This window comes from Lepus europaeus, chromosome 4, assembly GCF_033115175.1.
Source record: "Lepus europaeus isolate LE1 chromosome 4, mLepTim1.pri, whole genome shotgun sequence".
In the NCBI taxonomy this organism is placed as follows: domain Eukaryota; kingdom Metazoa; phylum Chordata; class Mammalia; order Lagomorpha; family Leporidae; genus Lepus; species Lepus europaeus.
In genome coordinates, this window is record NC_084830.1 from 100,910,889 (window position 1) to 100,923,352 (window position 12,464).

At 40.7% G+C, this 12,464-nt stretch overlaps 1 protein-coding gene across 5 annotated transcripts in view; it reads left to right on the top strand.

The window, feature by feature from the left end:
- Positions 1–12,464, top strand: part of CNOT6 (CCR4-NOT transcription complex subunit 6) — a 70,748-nt gene that overhangs the window by 35,490 nt on the left and 22,794 nt on the right. For all 5 annotated transcript variants that reach the window (XM_062188585.1, XM_062188581.1, XM_062188582.1 and 2 more), the window contains exons 3-4: positions 1,077–1,263; positions 3,350–3,435. In XM_062188585.1, coding sequence (XP_062044569.1) covers positions 1,077–1,263; positions 3,350–3,435 — 273 coding nt within the window. The remainder of the gene's footprint in view (positions 1–1,076; positions 1,264–3,349; positions 3,436–12,464) is intronic.

Sequence of the window (12,464 nt, forward strand, 5' to 3'; positions counted from 1 at the left end):
AGGAAGAAGTACCTGGCTCCTGGCTTCGGATCGGCGCAGTGCCGATATGAACCAGCGCCCATATGGGATGCTGGCACTGGCTGGTCCCTCACATAGTTCTTGATACAGTTATTATTTTGTACTGTGGCCTAAGAGCTCAACTGAGACTATCTTGTTTTCTATTTTTTTTTTTTTTTGTAAGGTAAAATTTTTGTTCTTTTTCAACAAAATTCTTGTTTTAGCCTCTGAGATAACTAGAGTTTATGTTTTTGCAAATCAGTTTTATGATGCCTAAATATTGTATCTATCATCACTATTAAGCATTTATCTTTCTGTCATATAACAGGCCATTTTAAAGGATAAAATCTTTCCCATTGTGCAGATAAATTTCAAAATGCAATTTAAGTATTGCTATTCAAGGATGCCTCAGAAAGTGAAATGAAACATTGTTTATTTGGGTGTGAAAAAGTTTTGAGGGGCCGGTGCTGTAGCTAAGCGGATAAAGCCACCACCTGCAGTGCCGGCATCCCATAAGGGTGCCAGTTTGTATCCTGGCTGCTTTACTTCTGATCCAGCTCTCTGCTGTGGCCTGGGAAAGCAGTAGAAGATAGCCCAAGTTCTTGGCCCCTGCACCCATGTGGGAGACCAGGAAGAAGCTCCTGGTTCCTGGCTTTGGATTGGTGCAGCTCCAGCCGTTGTGGCCAGCTGGGGAGTGAATCAGTGGATGGAAGACTTCTCTCTCTGCCTTTCCTCCTCTCTCTAACTCTTTCAAGTAAATGAATAAATTAAAAAAAAATTTTTTTTTTGAAATTCACGCACAGTTTTTCATAATAGATTTTTTCATAATACTTATTTTCCATGAACTTTTTGAAGAGCTGTAATATAACTTTAATATGTTAAAAGGTTATAACTTAATCATATAATGAATTGTTTTAGAGTAAATAACATTTCTTGTTAAACCATTCTCAGAGTTTTTAGATAAATTTTATGATTTGAGCTACTCATAAAAAAAAAAACCAAAATGTTACGTTAATAAACTGACCAGACCGTAGAGAACACTATTATAATCCTTCCCCTGTTTTTTCCCTCTCTTTCAGGTAAAGTAAGAAGCTTAAGCTCATCATTATGGTCGCTAACACATTTGACAGCTTTGCATCTGAGTGATAATTCCCTGTCCCGAATTCCTTCAGACATTGCCAAGCTTCACAATCTGGTATATCTGGACCTGTCCTCTAATAAAATCCGTAGTTTACCAGCAGAACTCGGAAACATGGTATCACTCAGGTATGCAGATTCCACTTAGTGCTGCTGTACTGTATACCCCTAAAACAAGACAGCATTCAGTTGGTTAGGAAGTAGACTATCCATTTAATAACATTGGAAGAAATGTAAACATTACTATATTCTTTATGAAAAAATTTAAGGCAAATTAAATGTCTGCTAGTAAATAATAAATTGAATAGGTCCGTTGCTTGAAACTTGTTTAAATTACTGTGTTTTGTGTGACGTATTTTATTCTTGAACTGAAAGTTTTGATCAGAGTGAGGGTAAACCATTGTAAGGCACTGTGTTATCCCAAAGACTCACCTGTTACAGACATTTGGGGCATCATCCATCCTTAACACAGGGTCCAGGAAACCAATGCCAATTGGTGAAACTATTTTGCCGTCTCAGTACTGCTATACATCATAGTAGTAAAGTCTGAACTTGAAGGATCCTAGAATTAGTTCTTAAATTTGGAAGACTTTAATGTGGTATGTAGAATTTGGGGTCATACAGAATTCAGGTTAAAATCCTGACTGCTGTTTACAAGTTTCATGATCTCAAGCAAGCTTCAAAGCCTGACATTAGAGATGTTTTAGATAATGAGTAAAAAGCTGTTTGTACCCTTCCTGGTACCTATTTTTTAACAAATGATAATTGCTTTTTTAAAAATTTGTATCTTTTTTATAAGGTAGAGAAGATCTACCCAAATTAAATATAAAGCCAAATTCTAGCTGCTATGTTAACCTTAACGTGATATTACCCCCCTTGTCTTTGTGGTTTTTCTATCATTAGCCACATAGTGAAAAAAATAGGATCCCCATGAAAATTGTTTCGTTTCTATAGCTTCCAGTGTTTTGGCATTTTTCTAGGCTTAACTATTGAGTATATACTATATTTTTAATTTGCTGAGACAGAGTTACTTAAAGAACCTCCTTCCTAGGTAACACACTTCAAAGTAAATAGGAAGTAATACTTAGAACTAAATATTCTTTTTTTATTTTTTAAAGGTTTATTTTATTTATTTGAAAGAGTTACAGAGAGAGAGAGAGGTCTTCCATTTGCTGGTTCACTTCCCAAATGGCCTCAATGGCTGGAGCTGAGCTGATTTGGAGCCAGGAGCTTCTTCCAGGTCTCTTATTTGAGTGCAGGGGCCCAAGGACTTGGACCATCCTACATTGCTTTGCCAGATGCATTGGTAGGGAGCAGGATCAGAAGTGGAGTAGCTGGGACTCAAACTGGCACCCATATGGGATGCTGACACTGCAGGCTGGAGCTTTAACCTGCTTTGCCACAGCTCCAGCCCCCAAAACTAGATTTTCTTACTCAGTGTGTGGCTCCATAGGTCTGGTTTACTTAGTAGTAGTCAAAGTTCTTAAACATTGATTAATAAAACTTAATGTAGGGAATTGCTAGTGTTGGGGTTGGGTTTCTGTTTTTTTTTTTTTAACACTGCTACTGAAAATTCCTTTTATATTTTTATTACAGTTGTCTGTACAAAATAAATAATTAAAATAATCAGTAGTTAAGATAGCTGACTTTTCTAAAGTGAAATCAATATATTGGAGAAATAGTAATCATAGGCTTAATTATGCAGCTATAATAAACTCTTTTGTGTGGTTACAATCTGATGATTTTACTTGTCTTAACTACTCACGTGGTAGACTATCTTGTCATCTCTGCTTTCCTAAATGTGGGTAGTAGACCCCAGGTATACTAGACCAGTACTGTTCAGCAAGGCTTGAGGATTGGTGCAGTCTGTACCACGTGTGTATGCCAATCTGCAGTAAGACATGTGCAGTAACTGAGAGTTGATTTGATATGTCTGTTCACTCTTAATAATTTATGAAAATGGGGGCTTATATTTTGTCTCCCCCCCCCCCCCCCCCCCCCCGTTTCATTTTTAAAGACTCCACTTTTTCTTGTACTTAGCCTAAGTATTCATCTGTGGCAGTTTAGTTACCACTTATAGTTCGAGAAGCACTGTACGAGATATTAGAATACAAGATTTTGTCATTTGTAGGTGCTTATATCCCTAGAAATTATATTGTTCATTTTAGTTAAAGTTAATATATCTTTTGACATCCTGGAATTTTTACATCAACAGGGAACTCCATTTAAATAACAACCTGTTACGAGTTCTACCTTTTGAGCTGGGAAAACTGTTTCAGTTGCAGACTTTAGGCCTGAAAGGTATGGCTTCCATGTTTGTGCTTCTTACTATGTATGTCTTTAAAGAATCTAGAAACTCCTTTTCTTGGGGGATTGTTTTTCCTGTAGGCTCACTTTTAACCAGATTTTATCAGTTTCTTAGATGTAGTCCATTGGTTTTCCTTCTTATCTGTAGACTGTATACTACTCTTTGTATTCTTTTGCTCCTAGACCAACCTTGCTTATTCAGCTTCTGTTTTCATCAACTCTGTGTTCTGATGATAAATTTTTGAGGCCTTACTTTCTTTATTTTGTCATATTACAAACAGCTTTTTTCTTGAAAACTGTAAAGTGCAGTACTGTAGAAACAAGAAATAGAAATTTTTTGTTCATTTGGACCTGTTGATGAAGAACATTGAACATAATATTTTAAAACTTGATTTATGAGGGCTTGATTAATATGTTAGGAATTAGGAGCATGATTGATCCAATAAAAATATTAGGCAATATATAAATATATTTTTTAAAGATTTATTTATTTGAAAGACAGAGTTATAGAGAGAGGGATAGACAGATTTTCCATCTGCTGCTTCACTCCTTAGATGGCCTCAACAGCTGAAGCTGGGCCAGTCTGAAGCCAGGAACCAGGAGCTTTCTCTGTGTCTCCCATGTGGGTGCAGGAGCACAAGGACTAGGACCATCCTCTGCTGCTTCTCCAAACACATTAGCAGAGAGCTGGATCAGAAGTGGAGCGGCCCGAATCTGAACCAGTGCCTTTATGGAATGCTGGCATTGCTCATGATAGCTTTACCCGTATACTACAACACCAGTCCTAGGAAAATGTAAAAAGAGTGACAGAAAGGAGAGACAGCAAGATCTTCTGTTGAGTGGTTCACTCCCCCAAATGACCCCAAAGAGCCAGGGTTGGGTCAGACCAAAGGCAGAAACTCAGAACTCTATTCAGGTCTCCCATGTGGGTGACAGGGCCCCAGGTACATGGACCATGTCCACTAGGTGCATATTATTATGTGTCCCAGGTGCATAATTAGGGAGTTCTGATAGGGGGTACTGACAGTGCAAGTGGAAGCTTAATCTACTTGCCACAACACTGGCCCCAGAAGTCATATTTTGACATTGTCAGTGCCTATAATTTTTAAAAATTACATTAAAGATTCTTCACCAGTCTTGGTTAGTTATATCTATTTTGTTATATAATTCGTTCCTTTAAAAATGTCACAGGATGAAGTCTTCAAGAATTATACTCTCTATTCCTAAAAATATAATTGTAAAATGAGGTTTTGGGGCTAGTATTACTATATAGTAGGTTAAGCTGCAGCCTACCAGCATCCCATATGAACACCAGTTGAGTCCTGGCTGCTCCACTTCTGATACACATCTGCTGATGTGCCTAGGAAAACAGCAGAAGATGGCTCCAGTGATTGGGCCGCTGTCACCTTTTTGGGAGACCCTGATGGAGTTCCTGACTCCAGCCTGGCCCAGCCCTGGCAGTTGCAGCAAATTGGGGAGTGGACCCGTGTATGTAAGATCTCATGTACTCTTTTTTTTTCTTTTATAATGTATTTATTTATTTGAAAGGCAGAGTTACAGAAAGGGGGAAGGTAGGAAGAGAGAAAGAGCGAGAGAGATCGAGATCTTCCATCTGCTGGTTCACTCCCCAAATGCCTGTAATGGCTGGGGCTGGGCCAGACCAAAGCCAGGAAGGAGCTGAGAACTCCATGTACATCTTCCACATGAGTGGCAGGGACCCACACGCTTGGGCCATCTTTTGTTTTCCCAGGCACATTATTAGCAGGGAGCTGGATGGGAAATGGAGCAGCTGGGACTTGAATTGGTGCTCCTAAGGGGTGCCAGTGTCACAGGCAGTGCCTTAACCCACTCTAGCACATCAGGCTTCCCCCCACTGCCCTGTTTCTCCCTCCCTCTCTGTATCTCCGCCTTCCAAATAAATAAATAATCTTTAAAAACATACAAAATAAGGTTTTAGTCTTTTAAGATTATTTCATATATCAAAAATAATAGTATTCAAAAAAATAAATTTAAAAATATAAGCATACATTTACAAATGTATGTAAAATCATTTAACAAACAGGTTTTTTTTTTTTTTTTTAAGATGAATTTATTTTAAATGGCTGAGTTACAGAAAGTTTTTTTTAAAGATTTATTTATTTGAAAGAGTTACACAGAGAAGGAGAGGCAGAGAGAGAGAGGTCTTCCACCTGCTGGTTCATTCCCCAACTGGCCGCAGTGGTCAGAGCTGCATCAATCTGAAGCCAGGAGCAAGGAGGTCCTTCTGGATCTCCTACTCAGGTGCAGAGGCCCAAGGATTTGGTCCATCTTTTACTGCTTTCCCAGGCCATAACAGAGAGCTGGATTGAAAGTGGAGCAGCTGGGACTTGTACTGGCGCCTATATGTGATACTGGTACTGCAGGTGGCAGCTTTACCCACTATGCCACAACACCGGCCCCAAGAAAGATATTCCGTTTGCTGATTCACTCCCCAAATGGCCACAGTGGCTGGGGCTGGGCCAGGCTGAAACCAGGAGCCTGAAACTATCTGGTCTCTCACGTGGGTATAGGGGCCCAGACTTGGGCCATTGTGTGTGTTTGTGTGTGTGTGTGTGTGTGTTTTTTTTTTTTTTGACAGGCAGAGTTAGAGAGACAGGTCTTCCCTTCTTTGTTGGTTCACCCCCCAAGTGGCCACTACAGCCGGTGCGTTGGTCTCCCATGCGGGTGCAGGGCCCAAGGACCTGGGCACTCCACTGCACTCCCGGGCCACAGCAGAGAGCTGGACTGAAAGAGGAGCAACCGGGACTAGAACCTGGTGTGCCAGCGCCACAGGCAGAGGATTAGCCTATTGAGCCGTGTGCCAGCGAGCCATCTTCTAAAATTGTTTTTGCAGGTGGATTAGCAGGGAACTTGATGGGAAGTGGAGCAGTGCGAACACAAAACTGTGCACATATGTTATGCTGGTGTCACAGCCAGAGGCATTACCCTCCAGTGGCTTTACCACCCCAACACTAGCTCCAAACATCAGTTTTGTAAATAGTTTTTGGAAAGTTCATTTTTTTTCCTTGAGACCCAGACTGGCTGAGGCTTCTTTCTTTCTTTCTACCTATCTTTCTTTCCTGTTTTTCTTCATTTTAAAAATTCTTTGAGAGGCACAGAAAGAGAGCTAGCAAGAACTGCCATCTGCTTTTTCACTCTTCAAATGGCCTAGGCTGAAGCTGGAATTTAGGAATTCAGTCTAGGTCTCCCACGTGGTCTCTCTTCCTGCTCTCTCCCAGAGTCTGTACTTCAGGAAGCTACAGTGTGGAGCCAGAGGCAGGTATCAAATCCTTATGTCCTTAACCAGTCTTTAACTTCTGGGGCAAATGTCTGTTTCCTGGCTGAGGCTTCTTTTTCTTCTTCTTTTTTTTTTTTTTTTAAACTTTTATTTAATGAATATAAATTTCCTGACTGAGGCTTCTTAAAATGAAGGCCAGTGAAATGTAGGCTGAAGTTGCCTTTTTTCTGGTATATCTCCCAGCCTGGCTCCTTTTTTTTTTTTTTTTTTTTTTTTTTTTTTTTTGACAGGCAGAGTTAGAAAGAGAAAGAGAGAAAGGTCTTCCTTTTTCCGTTGGTTCACCCTCCAAGTGGCTGCTCCGAAGCCAGGAGCCAGGTGCTTCCTCCTGGTCTCCCATGCGGGTGCAGGGCCCAGGGACCTGGGCCATCCTCCACTGCACTCCCGGGCCACAGCAGAGAGCTGGACTGGAAGAAGACCAACTGGGACAGAATCTGGTGCCCCAACCGGAACTAGAACCTGGGGTGCTGGTGCCACAGGCAGAGGATTAGCCTAGTGAGCCACGGTGCTGGCCCCAGCCTGGCTCTTTTAATTTATATTCTGTCTATAAATTTGAAGAACAGAAAAGTGCTTGAAGTAGTAAAGCATAATACATTGTCATTTTTGTTAATTTTTTGATGCAAAAGAAATAGAATGCTACAGAATGTTGAGGCCTTTGTTTTCCTTTCCCTCTCATGGTGGAGGTAGTTAACTGTTGTATGTCCTTCTACTTCAAGGGTTTATAATCTTAGATTATGTGCTTTGCAAACTGTAACTCAGATTCATTAAAGATTTGCAAACTTTATTTGAAATTAGGATCATCAGTTGTACATTTTCATACTGAAGTAGTATACATAAAAGCTTCTGAATGTAAATGCTCTGAAAGAATGGGTAGTGTGCAGTCTTTATAACATTTTTGTTTTTATTTTTAACATTTATTTATTTATTTTGGAAGAGCAACAGGGAGAGAGAGAGAGAGAGACAGATCTCCCATCCACTGTTTACTCCCCAAGTGACTGCAACATGCAGGAAAGCCAAGAGCCAGGAACTCCATCCACATGGGTGGCAGAAGCCTAAGTACTTGAGCCATCTTCTTAGTGCCTTCCCAGGTGCATTAACAAGGGAGCTGGATTGGAAATGGAGCAGCCGATTTGATGTGGCAGCTTAACCTGCTACGTTGTGATGCTGGCCATAGCACAATTTTGTTTTTGATGATCTCTTTTCTCCTATTTCAGAAAGTTCCTTACGGTTTCTTTGGGAGTTTTGGTTCATTGAGATAAGATGGTCTGTTGGATGATGTTACGTGTTTGTAATAGCAGTCTTCATTTCACTAACTTCACCTTCTTGGGACAAATCTTACTGTTTTTCTGAATTTTTGCAGTTTATACTCATAATTCTTTTTTTTTTTAAACAGTTACCAGATTTTTTAAAAATATATGTATTTATTTGAGAGGTAGAGCTATAGACAGTAGGAGGGACAGAGAGAAAGATCTTTCATCCACTGGTTCACTCCCCAAATGGCCACAATGGCCAGAGCTGGGCTGATCTGAAGCCAAGGGCTTCTTCCGGGTCTCCCATGGGTGCTGGGACCCACATCTTCTACTGCTTTCCCAGGCCATAGCAGAGAGCTGGATTGGAAGAGGCATAGCCAGGACTAGAACCAGTGCCCATATAGGGTGCCCACCCCAACAAATTACTTCTGAAAGAAATTCTATCTTCCTTGTTCCCTGAAAAGCTACTGTCTTTGATTTCTTGTGCCACCTGTTATTGGGAAAAGAGAAATTGCATCACCTAATTCAGCGTTATTCATACAGACAGCCTTATAAGGCTTCTGTGTTTCTTTTATTTAACATTGTTCCCTGTTCTTCAAAATTCATGCTACATTTAAAGGCAGGACTGTGACATTGGGTACTCATTCTTTTTTTTTTTTTTTAGTTTTTAATTTTTTTAAAGATTTGGTTATTTATTTGAAATGCAGAGATGGGGAGGGAGGTCAGTCTTTGATCTGCTGATAACTCCCAAATGGCTACAAAGAGTCAGGGCTGGGTCAGACCAAAGCCAGGAGCCAGGAACTCCATGCAGGTCTCCCATGTGATTGGCGGGGATTCATCATTCTCTGCTTCCCAGTCACTAACCAAGGGAACTGAATCACAGGTACTGGGACTTGAACTGGCACTCCAGTAAGGGATACAGTTTCCCAAGCAGCAGCTTACCCTCTGTACTACAATGCCTGCCCCTAAACCTTGTGTTTTGAAATACTTATTGATTTATATGCAGTTAAAAGGAATAATGCATAACAGTCATTACACAGTTTCCCCAGTTTCCCCTAGTGCTAGCATCCTTCAAGACCCCAGTGCAGTATCACAAGCAGAACAGTCAAGGTACAGAACATTTCATGAAGTAAGCTTACACAGAGAGACAGACACTGCATGATATTCTTTTTATGTGGAATCTAGAGAAGTCAAACTCACACAAGTTGAGAGTAGAATAGTGGTTATTAGAGGGTGGTGGTGAGGGTGGGATGAACAAGAAAGGGGAAGTGTTGGTCAAAGATACAAGTTTCAGTTAAACAGGACTAATGGGTTCAGGTGATATATAACATTTTGAAATTGGCTTTCTTTTGCTCAGGTTAATTTTTTGACTGTCCACCCAAGATGTTATTATTCATAATTTATTCCTTTATATGGATGAGTAGTATTATGAGTGTGTGTCTTGAGGTTTGTTTAACCATTCACTTGTTGAAGAACATCTGAGTTGCTTCTGCTTTTTGGTGTTTATGAGTGAATCTGCTATGAACACATCTTCATTTCTCTAGAACAGGTGCCCAAGAGTGCAGTTACTAGATCGTTGTATGTTTAGTTTTTTAAGAAACTGGCAAACTGCTTTCCAAAGTGGCAGTACTATTTTACGTTCCCTCTAGCAGTATATGGGTAAAGTAGTTTCTCTGCCTTCTCACTAGCTTTTGGTGGTGTTACCATTTTTATTTCAGTCATTGTGACAGATGTGTTATATTTTATGGTCTTAATTTACTATGTTTCTATGATAGCTAAAGATAGTGAACATCTTTACATGTGCTTACTTGTCATGTGCATTTCTTTGACATATCTCTTGGTGTCCTTACCATATTCTAACTGGATTATTTGTTTTTTGTACTGTTAACTTTAGGAAATCCCTTATATACTGTAGTTACTAGTCTTGTGTTGTATATGTGGATTGCACATATTTTTTTCCCTGTAGGTAGCTTGCTTTTTCAACCTTTTGACTCTTTATTTCAATTTTAATCTTAATTAATCTTTTATGGATCCCACTTTTGGTGTCAAGTTTAAAAACTTTGTAAATTGCTCTAAATCCCAAAGATTTATGTTGTGCATTTAATTTTTTATTTGTTTATTTTATTTATTTTTTAAGATTTATTCATTTATTTGAAAGAGTTAGGAGAGAGAGAGGGAAAGAGAGAGATATCTTCCATCTGCTGGTTCACTCCCCAGTTGGATGCTGTGGCCTGAGCTGCGCCCATCCGGAGCCAGGAGCCAAGAGCCAAGAGCTTCTTCCAGGTCTTCCACAGGGGTGCAGGGGCCCAAGGACTTGGGCCGTCTTTTTCTGCTTTCCCAGGCCATAGCAGAGAGCTGGACTGGAAGTGGAGCAGCCGGGACTAGAACTGCTGGGCATATGGGATGCCAGCACTGCAGGCTGGGGCCCTAACCTGCTGTGCCACAGCGCTGGCCTCAAGTACATTTAATTTTTAAAGATATATTTTATTTATATGACAAACAGAGTTAGAGGGAGAGATCTTCTGTATACTAGCTCACTCCCCACATGTCCTCAAAGGCCAGGAGTGGGCTAGACCAAAGCCAGGAGCCTGGATTCCATCAGAGTCTCCCACATGGGTGGCAGGGCCCAAGCACTTGGGCCATCATCTACTGCTTTCTTAGGCATGTTAACAGGGAGTTGAATTGGATTCAGAGCAGCCAGGACTTCAGTCAGCACTCCAGTATGGGATGCTGGATTTACAAACAGCTTGCCCTGCTGCATCACAGTTCTGGCCCTGGTAACTTGTTTTAAGAAGGGACAAGATGTTATTGAAGATGAAGCCAGCTTCGTTTATGAGGAAAAAATGTAATCTTGTTCATGCCCTTGTTGAAGGGAACCAACTAAGTTTAATAGCAGAAACAGTGGCCAACACTGTAGACATCTCAGTTGGTTCATTAATTAAAATTTGAAGTTGAGCAAACTTTCTGTCTGATGGATGCCAAAACTGTTGCACCTAGATGAGCTTCAGAAAAGAGAACTTTGAATGAAAATTTTAGGTGGCATCAAGATCCATCAAGATGCATGTCTTTGAAACATTGGATAAGGAGATGAAACCTGGTTTTATGCATGATCCTGAAGGGATGATGCTGATGGTTGGCAGCAAGAAGTGGAATGGTCAAATCAAAGCAAAAGCAAAGGAATGAATATCAAAGGTCATGACAGCAGGTAACTTTCTGGAAAATCAAGAAACAGTAACATCTGCTTATTAGGAGAGTGTTTTGAGAAAGTTGCCCAAAGCTTTAGCAGAAAATCTCAGGAAAGCTTTCCCAGAGAGTCCTCCACCAAGACAGTGCTTCTGCCCATTCCTCTCATCAGACAGGGGCAGCTTTGTGAGAGAGAATTTTGTGGAAACTCATTAGGCATCTGCCTTATAGTCCTGATAGGTCTTCTTCTGCCATCTTAAAATATCTTTAAAGGATCATCTGTTTTCCTTAATAGTGTAAAAAGAAAAGACTGTTGATACAGTTAAATTTCCAGGACCCTCAGTTCTTTAAGGGATGACCAAATGGCTGGTATCATTACTCAGCAAAAATGACTACCTTGGTGAGGTTTATGTTGAGACATACTGTTTATATTTTTCATTTTTATGTTTTTATTCTGTTTCTCCATAAACATGTTGAAGTCTCCTGTACAAGGAGTTTTCAAAAATTACTTGAGGGGCTTGCTCCATGTTATAGAAGGTTAAGCCATTGCCTGCAGTGTCAGCATCCCATATGGGTGCTGGTTCAAGTCCTGGCTGCTCCACTTCTGATCCAGCTCCCTGCTGATGTGCCTGGGAAAGTAGTAGTAGATGGCCCAAGTATTTGGGACCCTACCACCCACGTAGGAGACCTGAAAGAAGCTCCTGGCTCCTTCCTGGCTTCGGCCTGGCCCAACCCTGACCGTTACAGCCATTTAGGGAGTGAACCAGCAGATGGAAGATCTCTGTCTTTCTCTCCTGTGTATTTCTGCCTTTTAAATAAATAAATAAATATTTCAAGAAACAAAAAAGTTCTTGGAAAATACATGTTATATATTAAAAAACTGCTTGATTTTTCAGTATTTTTTTTAAGATTTTATTTATTTATTTGAGAGGTAGCGTTACAGATAGTGAGAGGGAAAGACAGAAAGGTCTTCCTTCTGTTGGTTCACTCCCCAGATGGCTGCAACAGCCAGAGCTGCATGGATCTGAAGCCTGGAGCCAGGAGCTTCATCCGGGTCTCCCATGCAGGTGCAGGGGCCCAAGGACTTGGACCATCTTCTATTGCTGTTCCAGGCCATAGCAGAGAGCTGGACTGGAAGTGGAGCAGCTGGGACTAAAACTGGTGCCCGTATGGGATGCTGGCACCGCAGGCTGAGGGTTAACCTACTTCGCCATTGCGCCGGGCCCCAGTATTTTGTTTTTTTTTGCACCAAAATAAAACTCATAATTTGATTCGAT